Consider the following 15,946-nt stretch of genomic DNA (forward strand, 5'->3'; position numbering starts at 1 on the left):
GTTGCATTTAGTGAGTCACTTTAGATAAAAAAGCATCTACTTTGTACCACAAGCAAATGTTATGTTTGTTCCCGATCAATAAACCACAGCTTTGACTAGCAGATATTTATTTGACTATGAAGCTCGCTCAGTATACAAGTAAAACACTTCCTTTGAAGCGAAGAAACATGTAAAATCCTCTGAACCGTGCCCCAAGGACTAAACATACTATAATTTGTTTGCTCCCATATGCCAATAGCTATTTTGATGTGTTAATTAAAACGGATTTAGTGGATTTGAAAAGAAAGCTAGTTAAGAGATAGTGTAAGGTAAACTGAGGTTGAATATTTAGCTTTGTGAATTCTGCATTTTCGCCAGTGAATTGATTCTGGGCTTCGTTTTAGGGGGGCGGTTGCTCATCTGTTTAAAACGTAATTTGGAATGGGACGCTTGGGTCCGTCTGTCGACAAGAGAGTGTTTCCAGAAAATCGGTGGAAATATCAATGGTAATATTGTCAGCGGCTGTGTAATCCTTTTAGACATGACAAAGCACCATGAAGAAGGTCTGAAAGGGGAAAAGATGCTGATCAGCTAATTGTGCTTCATCCTCTCAATAACCTCACCTGTTCTTAAACCGCTGAGCTCAGCTCTTGTGCTCTTTAAAGGGAGGAAAGGTTCATATTTACACCCCATTTATTGCTTTCCGGGCTCCATTTGAAGGGCTCTTAAGACCTCTGAGCACCCGTTTTAACCCCCAATTATAAATTAAGCTGTTGAGCTATAGCGTGTTTATGAGCTAAATGTGGACAATTTAATTTGAATTGGGATTTGGGTCGAAACATCTCTACAGCAAACATGCTTAATGTTCTTTTTAGTACTGTTGTTATGCTTAAGTGCACATTATGTATACGTGGAACAAATTAAAATAGAACACAGATTTGTTTCACACAGTATTATCTATGTTAACATTATGATTTTTTGGGATAAAAAGTACAATTAATAAGTCAACAACTGTCCCTTAATACGCTTTCTTTTAAATTTTTTAACTGTATTGTGCTTTTTGAAGTCTATTTATTGTACATTCTGCATAGGCTATATCCTTCAAAAACTGACAAAGGCCTATTTAGGTTTATTCGCGCTTGAAAGAAGTCACCCATCGTATAACTGCAGCTCCTACAGCTGCACTATTTATGAGGAATTAAACCATAAAGTAATTTCTCCAAATCCCAAAATACTGACAAAAGTGACTCCGAGTCCAGTCAATTTTACAGAGCTACATAATCAAGGTGCCTAAATAATTCATAGTATTACTAATCCCCATTTCCACTAACACAGCACAAAAGTCGATGACTGTTTGACAGCTGAGCGAGAGAGGGAGAAATGAGTACACAAGAGAAACCACAGTACAAGGCATTTACAGTAGACAAGACAGAAATATTATGTACAATCATATATAAAAAAATGTAAGGGGGTGAAGGTGGTCTTATGTACAAAATGGTCTACTTCATTCTTTGTCCAACTACTGCCCTCAAGTGGCAATATTCTGAAATTGCACCATTTTTTTACTGTTAGAATAGTCGAGATTATTTGGTGTAATATTTTGAAGAAGCCATAGCTTTTATTCATGCAGAAATAAAAGATTTAAAGGGGTATTTCACCAAAAATCTAAATTTATTCATAATTTATTTACACGTGGGTAATTTCATACATGTTTGACTTTGATCCTTATTCTGCAGAACACAAAATATATTTTAAAGAATGTGGGCAACCAAACGACAATGAACCCAAATGACTTCCTTTGTATTGACACAAATCCACCGAGACATTTCTCAAAATATCTTCTTTTGTGTTCAGGTTTTTAATGAAATGAGGGTGAACAAATTATTTAATATACATTTTGGGGGAAAATTATAAAATGAATATAAAAAATCACACTCACTTTCATATTCAAGTTAAACAGTGGCACTTTTAATGTTACTTAAACAGCCAGGGTAATTTGCTTTCATTTATAACATCAAGAAACGTGTAAATACGTGCATGCAATTACCAAAGCAAGCACTGATGATGAAAAAACACTCATAACATAATATGTGTTCTCTGACGGAACCTGTGGTCCACATTCCAACATTTATTCAAATCCATTTTGAACATTATTACAGACTCATAATGAAGCGATTAACTTGTTTCAGGTACTCTGGCATCAGAAAGTCCTTAAGTTCATCCTTTTTAACCCAGGCAAATGAATTCTTCTCCAGGGGTAAGTGCTTGGGGCTACACGTCACAGCTTTGAAGAAAAACACTTTGGCTCCAACGCTGCCTTCTTTCTGAATGTCTTTTGGGTATTTGTATTTGTAAAATCCACAAGGTGCATTGCCAAGGAAAGTAGCCTTCAGATCTGAACCTACACAGCACAAAGAACAACTGCTAACCAAAAATGCAATTAAGGCACAATATATCACCTCCATATCGGTGGCTATAAATATTAAATATCAGTTATTGACATCCAATTGTAAAGAATTATTTGTTATCACTATTGGCTAAAATGTTCATGTTGTTGCAAAAAAGTATCACCTGGTAGATTTGCAAGGGCCCGTTCAGCTGTTTGTCGAAGAGTCTCCTCAGCCTTCCATTGTATCTGAGGCAGGAGCCATACCTTTTGACTGCCAACATCTTGTTTGATCAGTAAGACCAGACTGTCTGCTAAACAACGCTCTGATGAACTCACGTCCAGCTTGTCCCCTGTGTACAGATTTGTCGAATTCAGTTGATATCTGACAATCTACTATTCTAAATGTCCATATGAAGAAATAAGCACTTGTATTGACATCTCACCATTAGACCTCTGAGCAGGATGAAACTGTTTGAGTTTCTGTTCCCATGCATCCTCCAGATCTTGTGCAGTAACGATTTCATTGTCTCCATAATCCTCCTCTTCATCTGAATCATAGTCTTCCTCCTGTTTCCGACTGATACGCGCAGCGTCCTCCAGGAGCCTCAACTCATGGTCTGAAAGCAGACTTCTCTCTAACTCCATCTGAAATAACAAAGATGAGACAACAGCTTAAGTTGACATGTGTCCCATGACTGCATATGAGTGAGCAGGACGAAGGCCCGGTCTCACAGAAAAAGCTTAGCTTAAGCCAGAACATTGCCTTAGTTAAATTAGGATATTTATGTCGCTTTTAATAAAATGCCTCATCGTCGCTGTGCATCTTTAGACAAAATAATGGCGATGACATATTTCAAGATATGTCAGGGCAATTTATTCTCAGCTAAAATAGCTCTAATTATAAATTTCGTCTGGGACTAGACTTAAGCCTTATCTGAGAAACCGGGCATAAATCTATGTATTTATCTGTAGGTGGTTTTGCATGTTTTAAACCGTCTTAAATTGTTTGTGAATTGTCCTTCCGAATAACACTCTCCATAAATCAAATGTTTATACAACAATTATTATTATTAAATATTGCAGAAATAAAGATTTACATTTCTTAATTTTATTTATTGCCGTTTGCTTTCCCACTGAACCTACAATCTACTCAATGACAGGCTCCATTCTTACAACCTAAACTTCAATAGGGGCATGTTGTCATAAAAGGTCATATGTTGAATCAGCCGCGTCGTGTCTGACTGGTAACGTTTAATACAAAACTGTCAAGAGCCTACAAACAAAAATCTTCTCGGAGAGATCATTCTTATAAATGCTCACTGAAGCAAAGTAAAACAGTCAGGCTGGTATATTTACCTGCTGCATCAACCCACTGAACTCCTCTTCTATGGGGTTTCTGTCTTGAGAGATCACCGGCAGCCTCTGCAGGCAAACTGCACCATGTAGCGTCCACGGAGACCCAACACTCGCAGTTTTGTGATTTTTCGCGCTAAAGTGATTCTCCGTAAAAGAAAATGTTCTCATTCCTACTGTTAACCTTCCCGATCCTGTTATTATTCTCCACAGTGGCCGATAAACGCTCCTAAAGGGCGCCGCCATGTTGACCGCACGTGCGCTCCCACAATGCTTTGCTGGTCTGGAGAAATGGACGCTACTATTTGGAAGTAGGAAATAGAAGGCGTTGTTTTCACTATATTAACCGACAAACGAAATAAATATTATACACAATAATAGCAAATTCATTTGTAAACACATAACTAAACATTCAACATCAGATTTTCTGTCAGATTTTCTGCGTTGACGGAATGTCACAGAAGCGATGCTCCCCTCGGAGAAAGGGCCGTGTAGTATTCCGTTAACACATGACCCTCAATGTCCGCAGAGCAGCGTAAAGTCATGCTAGTGTGTATATTTTGATAAAGTGCGTGAAATAAACACGCGCAATGTATCGTGGGTTATACGGTCTCTTTAAAGGGTCGTTTCAGACGCTTTTTGAGCCCCTGAATTCAACGGGAGGACTGATGTAAGTTGTTTATGTGGTTGTAATAGCAGTTCCAGTGAACTTAACATCGTCGTTTTTGCATTACTGTGATATGAGTGTTGTCTTTCACGCTATTTTGTCGTGATTATTGTACCGCGGTAAAACCACATTAAAGAAATATCGGGGGGTCATGAATGTGGTAATGACAGAGTAACGTTACCTTATATTCGATGGACAGTTTTACATGCACGTGAGTTTAATAAAAACACATTTTCAATATCAAACTGTGAAATAGTTCACTCTTCATATATTTTAATACATATATTTTCCACATCTCACAGTGGGGTTTAATGACACCGTATCACTACAAGATATGTAATATTGTAATATATTAACATCTGATTCCATAAATGTCCTTTGCATGATTTTAGATATTATGCTCTTAAGTGTTTTAGTGCTGCCAACGTTAAAATACATATAGTTTTATGATATTTTCATATTCTAGGAATATGACCGTCAGTTTAGGAATTGTCTCTTGGTAGTTTAATTCTCCACCACACCGATGATACCACAAGATCACATCATGTTTTTGTATAGAGGGGGTCTCATTTCTTCTTGTTTCTTGCAGTGGAGGAAATGTGGTGGTCCGTCTGCTGTCGTGCAGTGCCGTCCGATTACAAGAAGCTGATGTCAAACCCGCGGAAACCAAGAGCCTGTCAGCACCCATCAAAAGATCAAAGGAGTATGTCTTGATTTCAAACACAGATGGTCATTGGTGCACATACACACCTTTTAACCCACTGGTTTCCAAACTTTCTCCAGTTAAGCAATTAAATTATTTATTTTAAGTGAAAATGTGAATAGTTCTCTGATGTCAAGTCCGCTTTATTTATATGGCGCTTTTGACAATCTTCATTGTTGCAAAGCAGCTGTACAAGAAAACATAGACTATAAGCAAAACATATAAGGTTATGCAAGTCAAAACACAGTTCAAATATCAGACAGACTATAAATTCCTATATGCACTGTTAATTGAATAAAACTATAAAATTCTAGCAGCGCCCCGGCCAGGCAAACAGTGCAAAACAGTATTCAAACGGTGGCGAGGAACCCAAAACTCTATTGGAGGAGAAAGAAAACCTCAGAGGGAAACCAGGCCTAACCAGGGGATTCCAGTTCTCCTCTGGCAAAAGCTGCAGCCTCTGCACAAGCTCGACAGTGAGCGCACAACAAGGCAAAATAACAAATAATTAGATTTAAGATTATCATTAATTATTTTGTAGAATCGCCACGTCCTTTGTTTAGCTCTATCATCACCGCATTTGTCAGGTCTGTGCATGGACTGCGTCCTGCCCGCTCTGGTAACCTTGGTGTGGGGTAGATATTGATATTGTGACCCAAACAAATATGATATGTGTTGTAGATCTATGCAGATATTTTTATGATATGATGTCTGTTTAGTCCTGTTGGTTAAGCTACCAACATGTGAGACCTAATTTTAACGTTACCTTTTGTCAATGTTAGACCTTTTCAGTTTTTTTTTAATGTCGTACAAAAAATTCTACGTAACCTTGAATGTTGTTGATTCTTCAACAAGTTTTGTGCACAACAAAAATGTTATTGAAAGTCGCTAATGTTTTTCACATTAATTAGTATTTTAGTTCCTTTTTTATTTTCAAAATAGGGTGATACTATCATATTTATTATTGTGAACCTAAAATAGATGTATGAGAATATAATTTTTGCAGATTTATAATTATAGATATAATTTATTTTGTGTGTTTTATATTTCTTTTGTGTGTTGTTTTTTTTGTTTAGTCTCTTTCCTCCATTCCCTGGTCAGGAGAGCTCCCTGACATGGGACAGCATAAAATATGAAGAATTACCGATCGCACACATAAAAGCCACATACAACAAGTAAGTTGCCTGACGCAGTTCAAATTAAACAGACATCTAATTGTTACCTTTCTTTTAAGTCAGATGCATGTTTCTGCTGGTTATAGAGGCATAAGGGGAATCCAAACTAAATAAATAAAGATTCAAACCGAATGTGACAGTCCACTAGTGTGAGATTGTGTTTGCAAAATAACACATGTCGCTCACTGTCTTCTGAATTTCATTTACAACCAGCACACACATTCAGGTGACAGACAGCGCAGGCCAGTACATGATCCGAACCTCATGCGGCTCAGAAGGCTTCAAGAATGTGAAGAAATCCACCCCTGTTGCAGCACAGACTGCTGGGATTTCTGCTGCCGCGGTAAGACGCACATAAATAAATATTTATCACACAGCACTCTTGGAGTTAGTTTATTGAGCTGCATGTGAAATTAAAGATTGAGAAAGATCTTCTGTCTTATTAGAAATAGACTTTGTGTATTAAAATAGATTGCAATACACTACACATTTGTTTCGGAGCAATTCATTCAATTCAGTGCTGTCATGTATTCTGTTGTTCACAAGATCAAGTCTTTCATTTGGATGTCGTCCACTGGATGGCAGCGCATTTCTTTCTAGTTATTCATTAGACCCTGATTGTGAGGTCTGCTTGTGGTCTGTTGGATTTATTTTTTCTGCGTTATTTTAACATTTTAAAGGAATTGTTCACTTTCAACATACATTTTCATGATAATTTACTCACCCCTGTTATCATCCAAGATGTTTATGTATTTTTTTATTTTAGTCTAAAATAAAATTGATGAAAACATTCCAGGATTACACTCCATATAGTGAACTTCAATGGACTCCAAATGGTTGAAGGTCAAAATTACAGTTTCAGTGCTGCTTCAAAAAGCGTTAAACGAAACCAGACGACGAATAAGGGGCTTATCCTGCGAAAGGATCGGTCATTTTCTAAATAAAATGTATATGCTTTATAAACACAGACCTTTTCAATGTAATTACATATTACGTGAAGTTCTGAGCGTGCTTTGCAGAACAAAGCAAGGCAAGCATTTGTTTATATAAAGCATATACATTTTCTTTTGAAAATTACAGAACGTTGCGCTAGATAAAACCCTTATTCATTGTCTGGTATCGTTTAAAGCCCTTTGAAGCTGCACTGAAACTGTAATTTTGACCTTCAACCATTTGGAGAATCAACTATATGGAGAATAATCCTAGAATGTTTTCATCAAAAACCTTAATTTCCTTTCGATTAAAGAAAAATACATAAACATATTGGATGACAACGGGGTATGTAAATTATCATGAAAATTTATTTTGAAAGTGAACAATTCCTTTAAGACATGATGCCAATCCAAACAGATGCATTTTAATGTTAGCAATATGGCCAGTCAAGAACATAATGAGAGCAAAGAGATATATGCGTTTTAAATGACTTCACATCTATGAATTTAATTGGTATTCATAATGAAGTATCAAATCAAGTGGCACCAGCAAACAGATAATGTTAATCACCCTCAGAGCTAAATGCCATTTTTATTGCATTTAGACCATTTCAAAGCAACAACAAACGTCACTGTGCATACATGAATTTGTGGACAGAACATAACTTTCGGTACAAATCCGCAAACAATAGAGTGCCTGTGAGTTATTTTTCATAACAAGCCAAAGAAACCGTGAACCCTTACTTGGCTAAACTTGCCCCTCCAATATTTTTAATTTAGACTGCGATACCAAGGTCAATACTTTAAATGCAACCAAACTATAGGACCCATTTAACAATTAAATTGTTTACTTTGTAAAAACTAACATACAAGAAAATCTAACAAATCGTTTATTTAATACAATTATTATACAATAAAAAAGTTATTATTTATACAAAATAAATTAAGTTGAATTTGATATGAATCAGGCCGATAAACAAACACCGATCAGAAGTTATCTTCTGTCCAGGCGTGTGCATCCGATGAAACCATCTATAAGAAGTTGGACACCCTCAACGACACACAGGGGTCTAAGCAAAATGTCCACAGGTTTCTTTCAACAGATTTACTATAGAGTTGTTGCATTTAACAGACAGAAAGTATGAAAATAAGTTTCATCTTCATTTTAAATGATTTCTATTTGATCACGTCAAACCCAAAAGCTTAGATAAAGAAAAAAACTGTTTGCAAATACATATATGTTAATGGTCGCACCTTTATAGTGCTAATGTGTATGTCCTAAGGTTTTTTTCTCGTTCTGTGTTGAAGATTATCTGGGTCAGCAGTATGCGATCAACTGTTTCAATACTGACAATTAGACCAGCCATGGATTGAAATAACATCCAGAACTTCCGTTTCATGTTTGTACACCCCCCTGGGCTATTTTCATGCAGTTTTTTGTAATTTCATCAGTTTCCACCCTGAAGAATCTAATGAGAAGTCTGACTCACAGCAGTCTGTTTAATCAGTATATGACTTCTCGCTGATAACCATTCATTTGCTGTATGGACACAAGCGTTATGATATAAATGAGTGGTTTCGGACAGACCTCAGACTCAAAGCCCTGGCAATTTTGTTTTCCTCTGCGATTTATTAGTTTCTCATTATGCTAAATGTTCTGAATTTATGCGTGTTTGTCTTGGGCAGAAGGCGAAGGCGAAGGGGGTCACGTACGTCCGCGTGCTGGTGAAAGGACTCGGTCCAGGGCGCTTGGTGAGTAGCTTTTGGTTTCATTAACAGCTGAGTTATCTGAAAGAAGGGGGCAGTATCGCTTCTTCCTGAATTAAGGTGCAGTTTATTTGTTGCCATTTATAAATATTTTATTTGATTGTAATATGACTTTCATTCGTATGTGTTTGGAATGCAAATGGGATGTCTTGAAATGCAGTTATTACTTTATAATATAACATAGTGTAATGAATGAATATAAAATACTTTCATTACGCTATTTCATGAACTCTAGCAGTAAAAGTGGATAGAAGAAAGGAAAATGAAGTAATAATATTAAGGTGGAACATTCAAGATTTTATTTGTCACATGCAGTACACATTTGCCAGGGTCTTGCTATCCAATTGCTAAGGTGTTACTAAGTGGACTTTAGTGTATTGTTATGCAGTTGCTAGGGTATTATGGGCTATTGCTAGGTGATTTGATTACTATCTCAAAAGACCTCATTGCTGCGCCCCAATTTGCCTACTTTGCCCTTAAAGTATGAACTGTATATACATTTTAGGACATATCAAAACTGTATGCGCGCACTGGGACTTAATAACGCGAAACAGTTGTGGCCGTTATTGCCTAGACATCACTGTGATCCTTAACTGTCACAAACATCAAAATACAGCTCTCCTTTGCATTTAAGTATGTATTCATTCATTATTTCGTATGTAATGTTTACTGTATACTTACAATTATATATTTAAAGAATCATCTTTTATTTAATTTTAATAATGCAGTGTGGCATTACTAAACTCCGCCCACTCACGGTGAGATCTTGGTAATTGTCACCTGTTAAGTGTCCATGGATTTTAACTGGAAACATTAGACCATCCGGGTTCTTAGAGAATACTCATTTCAGCATACTGTGATTTGGGACATGCCAATTTTATTTTCGAATACAAATTAGGATGGATAGTATGCGAATTGGGATGCAGCTCATGTTTTATGATATGTAAGGGACAATCCACATTAAGCCACGCAAAGGGTTTTAATGCACAACATGTAGGCCCAGAACCAAACAAACGCGAAGCTCAGGCCGGTTGCCGCGGCGAAGTTCATTAAAATCTTTTAACGCACGGCTAGCTGTGGATTATCCCGCTTATACCATGGTCATTTTCCAAGTTAAAGCTGTTATTGATGTTTAAAGTGTCATTTTAGATCAAATGACAGTATTTTGTTCATTTCAAATGTGATCAAACTGACTGGAGCTTCCAGCCATTGACAATCGAGTATTCAAACAAACCATGCACCAGGGTATAAGCTGGTTATATCCCAGAAGCTGATTTTAATAAAACCTAGCTGACGATTTTCAGTAACAAAACTATGAAAACTATAAAATAATTCTTATTTTCACACAACAAATATTGATATTTATATATATTTGTTGATTTTGTACACATCATGATATTTCTACAGAAATAATACATCTCTGATGAAAGAATTATTGTTTATTTACTTGTTTGGTTATTTCCATTATCCTGTCAGTAGCTTAACACGGTATTTATCAATCTGTGTATATCACCCAAGTGGGAAAGCACAGGTTTGAAAGTGTTTTTTCAATGCTCAAAACTGACCGATGGGTTCGCTCAGCTGTGGTCCACATGCTCTTACGCTAAACCAGGGAAGGACATTTAGACTGGGTGAGGGTCTAATGAACCCCTCCAGAGCTGAAGGCAACAGGGGGGCTTTAAGATTTGCATGACTCTTTTACCTACCGGGGTTTATTGAGTCACCTCAGAAGCATCTTAAACTAAAGATGCATTTAAGTGAATAGTGGTTTCCATTTATGTATCAATGCAAGAACTGTGGTGCCAACTGCTGTAAAGGAGTGTGTTTATCTGACTACTGCATATATAACACTGCGTAACACCCATAGGGGCCAACAATTCAATTGTTATTTTGCAGGCAGATATTAATTTGCATTCTTTGTCTTTTATAATGTCTGGCTGATTTACGAGTAATAAGGCACCTGTTGCCAGGTTATATTGTAACTATAGGCATATCATTTGCTTATATTCGCAACATAGCGTAGCATCTGTTAACTTACTAACAGGGATTGTTCTCTGTTCTTTAAAAGTTCTATAAAATTATCAAAAAGCATTTTTGAAGTCACGTTAAAAGAGCGTTTTATCGACTTCACTAAACATTCTAAAAATGTTATAAAATATTATTTTACATTGTTAGTGGAACATTGAAAAAACATTTAGATTTTTTTATGGGAATGTTAGGGAACCGTCTTAGAACATAGAGTTGTCCAGTAAAATCTTATTATTAAAAGAAATGTAACATTTTAAACTAATCCCTCATTTAGAAATGGAACAGGTTTAGCAGTTGTAGATGCTCATTTTGCCATCGTATCTATCTTGTTGCTGACTTGGCCTACATTGATTTTGCTCCCTCTGTGTATAGTCGGCCATTAAAGGGTTAACCATGGGAGGACTGGAGGTTGTTTCCATCACCGACAACACCCCGGTGCCACACAATGGCTGTCGCCCTCGCAAAGCGCGAAGGATTTGAGGAGGAACAAGCCCTGTATACCCAGATGTCTTGACTGTCGTTTTCTGCACATCTTCATCGGTGATCCAGTCTGAATAGAGAGACTGAATTATGCAGGTCATCCCAGTTCAGATTTTAATAGCGATCTGTGTCTTTTTTTTTTTTTGCAGTTGCAATAACATCTTTAATGACATATACTGTAAATGTGATTAACATTTTTGATAATTATTAAAGCGAATTAAAGACTCGCCGTATCTTGTTTGCTGTCTTATTGAGCTGCATTTCAGCTCTGACTGCATACATTTTAAGTACTTTCTAATGAATCAGGCATTGGGGAAAAATGTGACAAGCTGTGCGATTGTTTCGGGAAATTGCAGCAAAATTATTCCTCAACGTGTGCTCTGAAAGGTATGTTATGTTATATACATATATGTATTTTCTTTTAAAAATAAACATTATTGTTTAATGTGCAAGCACTTAATCCGAGTCAGTTTCAGGGTGGAATAGCTCCCTATAAATAAATGGACCCTTGTAAGATTATTGCCCTTTCCTACCATTACATCAGGTGCTTCGTTGCCATGACAACGGCAATTAGCAGGAACTCAGGCAGGCGGTTGAATATAAGTCTGTCCCTAGTACCCATAGCAACCAAGGTCAGGCCTGCAACGCACATCTGCTTTCATATTAGCCCAGCTTTAGTGCACGCTATAGCTTGAGGACTGGAAATGAAAAAGACGGTTTATCAAAAATTGCTTGCATTTCAGTTATTAACCCAAAGGTAAAATAATTAGTGCTTCCTGCACTATTGCTTTTTATTCCTACAGTTACAGTTACATTCAAATAACCGTACATTTCTCGCAAAAAAACCCTCACATATGATCCTTCATCATCTGTCCTTTCCCTGCTCTCCTTTCACACCAGAAAACACGTCTCATCAGCGGCAAAGCGTGACTCCTACCAGCGTTTAACCCAGATGGCCAAGCATTTCAGATAGCCTGTGTATGCGATAGAGGCTCTGACATGAAACCATAGTTTCCCTGCTGAGCTTTTGTGGGCAGTGATTAGAAACTAGAGCCAACACAGTTGATTGAATGAAGAGTAAAAAGGTTTGCTCACTATATGCGTGTGAGTCGTGCATCAGAAAGTATTCCTGGCCTTGAAGGTATTATACCCCTTTTCAGCTTGGCTATAGATTGAAATCCTGTGCGTGTTTTTTTGTTGTGTGGCTTATATGCAACCGTGGGGCCGCCAAATGTCTATGCCTATTTTCTAGATATGACATTTTATATCGTGCTATATAATGGTGAAAATCGCAAGTGGGATTGCTTGGAAATCCTTACCGTTTAATTTATCATTCATGTATGTGGCACAAGTGTTGTGGGATGAGGACTTGCTGAAGTTGTTCAATAAATATCGCATTTAGTTCTTTTAACCATGTGTTGCATTTAAACAACTTTTTTCTCAAAGCAACCTTTATTTTCAGATTCAAGCGTACAACCGATTGCTCTTGAAAACAGCATAGAGAGGTGAAAGTTCTTAATATGTCATTATTACACAACTAGTCTTCAAGATACATTTTGCTCCTAATTGAAGTACGACATAATGTTTTCCTGCTGTGGCAATGATTGCATGGAAATCTTAAATTCAGCTGTACGCATGTTGTAATTTCTTTATATTTAAATTTTACATCTTTACAAAACATTCCATTAGAAGGTGGTATGATGTTTATGTGCAATAAAACAGTTTGTTACAATGTGACATTCTCTTGAAACGGATCCATGCTATTTTGCCTCCGCCTTACGATTTCTTCAGAGCCGAGGGTTATACCGGCTGTAAATATTAAAGAACCATTTGGAAGCATGCATGACCTACACCCATGTAACCCTAGGAACCATATAATGAGAGCTACTCAGGCATCCATTTGCACATATTAGTAGCACACACTTTCCTACACTGCTGTGAGAGACCCTGCAGGATATCTGTATAGACTTTGCATTCAAATTCTCATGTCTGGAATCTAACCACATTATAAACACATAGAACCAGAAACATAAGGAGACATACTATTATAAAACAGAAGTATGTCGTGAAGTTCGGCACAAGTAGTCCATTACGTCTCATACCTCATTTAACTGCCAGACTTCTCGCAAGCTGTCAGAGCACTCAACAGCTCCGTGTGACAACCTACCCAACTAACCTTTCAAGCGGACCTCCTCCTATGCACCCCGACCAAACCCCTAATTCTGTTCCTCAAATACCTCAGGACAAACTTTACTGCTCTACAGTCCTTTCAAAAGCATTATGCGCTTTACAGACCACAATGGACCTACAGCCATTCAGCATTTGTCCCTATTATACATTTTTATATCGCACTGTACTGCATGTTGTACCTTTGCTTTTATTGTTTCTAGCAAATAGGCTCAGCGGCCCCTGCGACTTCTTTTAATGCGTTTATCAAACGTCCCGTATGTCAAATGGAAATTCTATTTTAATTACAGAATCAATGCGACTAACATCGTTGACATTGTGACATTGTTTTCCTGACGTTAAACTAACAGTAAAACATCCGGGGGATTTTTCTTTAGAAAGTGAAAATGGGAGTAATGCAATAAGTTCCAAAGAAATAACTAAATGAAAAGGGTCAAATGACCCACGAACTCCCGCTGATGGAGACGTAATTGACATTTTCTTTTTTACACTAGTCCTTCTTTTTAAAGGCAAAAATTCGAGTAGGTACGTGTGAGGGTATTAAAAGCAGGAAATCCAGCTCCATGTAAAACTTGAGTGCTTGATAATGGGCTTCCAATTATCCGCTTCCAAGAATGTAGACAAATAAGTTGTAATTTTCTGTAATGGCAGGATGTGGACATTGGGGGAAAAAGGATAAAAGTAGAAAAAGATGTTAAGAGGAACTGTGATATGCGCGCCACTGAATTTTTGTCGATTTTGTGGCATTTTTGGACCACAGGAGTCGGTCTTAATGTGTTGGCCTTTAGAAAATGTTGAAGCCGGCTCGGCAGAAACATCTTCAAGACGACCGCTGTCCGCCTTTTTGTTTTCATCCAAAAATGTCCCGTATTACCCCTCCCTCTCCCCGCTCAGGCTTTTAGCAGCTGCTGGCGATGGTACATTATCAAAATGGAATAGGAGGCAGAGAATGGAAGATTAGAATGCTCATTGGCTATTTAGTCAAGAAGCCTAGTGCCCACTTGAGCTCCATTTGGGCGCTCTTACCTGTCCTGCTGCACTGAATAGCATCTTTGTTCTACAGACCAAGAGCCCGGCAAGATTGTAGAGCCGCTGGGGTTTAGAGAACATATAGTAACACAAAGCATTATGAGACAAAATACATTTCCTAAAAGATATTATGAATACCATGCAAGCCGGGGACAGGCACTTAATTGTTGAAACATTATATTAATGGCTAGTCTTTTGTCCACCTATTATTGGCCTTTTACAGGACACCGTCTTTGGCTGAATGTAATCTAATTTACTAGTTTAATGACTTTCTGGAGAAGTTAGGGGCATAGGAGCGGAAACGCTTTTATTTTTCTTTGGATAAAATATATAAATCAATTTACTGTGACAAAAACTTAAATTTTAAAGGTGAACAAGTTTAAATTAATGCTCAAATAAAATGTCTGCCGAGTGTTAAGTTCCCCCATGTGACCGAAAACAACAGCGCAATCGGTGTGAATTGGCAGCAGCAAAACAAACTCTCTGCATGAAGCATTTGGTTTTCCAAAAGGTCCAACGAGGGATTGCTTGGATGATTAGCCATCAAAATGACAGATCTCTGTTGCTTAGGAACATGACTAGACTGCACGAATTGTTGCATCGCTTGATCTCCTCCAAGCAGACTCGTGGTGACAGCACTTGTTAGTTCCATCCTCCAACATGTATGTTTACGTACGTTTATTGCACGCCATTGGTTTGATGCTCACCGCCGTGCTTTTCAATGCAAACACGGCACCGCATATCATTCCAACAACCTATGAGGTCAGTTTTCAGATTCATTTCTGTGAGTGTGGCATAAGTCGCATCCATATACGTGGACTGTCCTGATACTCGCAAACATTTCTTTCTCGAGTACTGGTGGCTTTGTGATGCTGGTTGCCATGGTTACCTCCAGGCACCAAACAAAAGGGGGAATAAGGAGGAGGAGGGGAAACCCAATGAAAGTGGGTGACTGGCCCTGCTTCCTGTGTTTTGTTAAATTCTGTTAACAGGACAAAGGGCATAGTGGGTTTGGGATATATGTAATGAAGTAAAGGACGTAAGCTACAGAAGTGTTTTACTTCGCATCCAGGCACCATTCAAAACAGGCATTCCTGTTCTGGTCTTCTTTCTACTTCAGTTGCTTAAATATAACGTTTTCTTAGAATTGCATTAAAGAAAACAGTGCGTCAATCTATTTCTGTTTACAGATTGTTAAATTGTAAGAAGGGGTAAAAAATACTCCACACTCTGATTAAAATATTGAGGACATAAATG

At 37.6% G+C, this 15,946-nt stretch overlaps 2 protein-coding genes across 2 annotated transcripts; one reads left to right on the plus strand and one right to left on the minus strand.

Moving 5' to 3' along the window:
- Positions 1-1,568: 1,568 nt before the first annotated feature.
- mrpl46 (mitochondrial ribosomal protein L46) lies at positions 1,569-4,256 on the minus strand. Its single transcript, XM_079459075.1, has 4 exons — positions 3,725-4,256; positions 2,812-3,013; positions 2,551-2,718; positions 1,569-2,380 (listed from the first exon to the last, which is right to left on the minus strand). The coding sequence occupies exons 1-4, from the start codon at positions 3,965-3,967 to the stop codon at positions 2,133-2,135; spliced, it is 861 nt and encodes a 286-aa protein (XP_079315201.1). The 5' UTR covers positions 3,968-4,256; the 3' UTR covers positions 1,569-2,132.
- mrps11 (mitochondrial ribosomal protein S11) lies at positions 3,979-11,702 on the plus strand. The gene is made up of 6 exons (XM_079459091.1): positions 3,979-4,391; positions 4,978-5,091; positions 6,168-6,266; positions 6,480-6,609; positions 8,885-8,950; positions 11,366-11,702. Exons 1-6 carry the CDS (start codon positions 4,312-4,314, stop codon positions 11,471-11,473), a joined length of 597 nt encoding a protein of 198 aa, XP_079315217.1. The 5' UTR covers positions 3,979-4,311; the 3' UTR covers positions 11,474-11,702.
- Positions 11,703-15,946: the final 4,244 nt, after the last annotated feature.

The sequence above is a fragment of the Barbatula barbatula genome (genome assembly GCF_947034865.1).
Source record: "Barbatula barbatula genome assembly, chromosome: 1".
Classification (NCBI taxonomy): domain Eukaryota; kingdom Metazoa; phylum Chordata; class Actinopteri; order Cypriniformes; family Nemacheilidae; genus Barbatula; species Barbatula barbatula.

Bases quoted from the DNA above. Each gene is read 5' to 3' on its own strand.
- mrpl46 (XM_079459075.1), bottom strand. From the start codon at position 3,967: ATGGCGGCGCCCTTTAGGAGCGTTTATCGGCCACTGTGGAGAATAATA. The intron at 3,014-3,724 runs GTAAATATACCA...TTGTTATTTCAG, and splicing joins TCAGTGGGTTGATGCAGCAG to ATGGAGTTAGAGAGAAGTCT. The intron at 2,719-2,811 runs GTGAGATGTCAA...ATCTGTACACAG, and splicing joins TCCTGCTCAGAGGTCTAATG to GGGACAAGCTGGACGTGAGT.
- mrps11 (XM_079459091.1), top strand. From the start codon at position 4,312: ATGTATCGTGGGTTATACGGTCTCTTTAAAGGGTCGTTTCAGACGCTT. The intron at 4,392-4,977 runs GTAAGTTGTTTA...TGTTTCTTGCAG, and splicing joins AATTCAACGGGAGGACTGAT to TGGAGGAAATGTGGTGGTCC. The intron at 6,610-8,884 runs GTAAGACGCACA...TGTCTTGGGCAG, and splicing joins CTGGGATTTCTGCTGCCGCG to AAGGCGAAGGCGAAGGGGGT.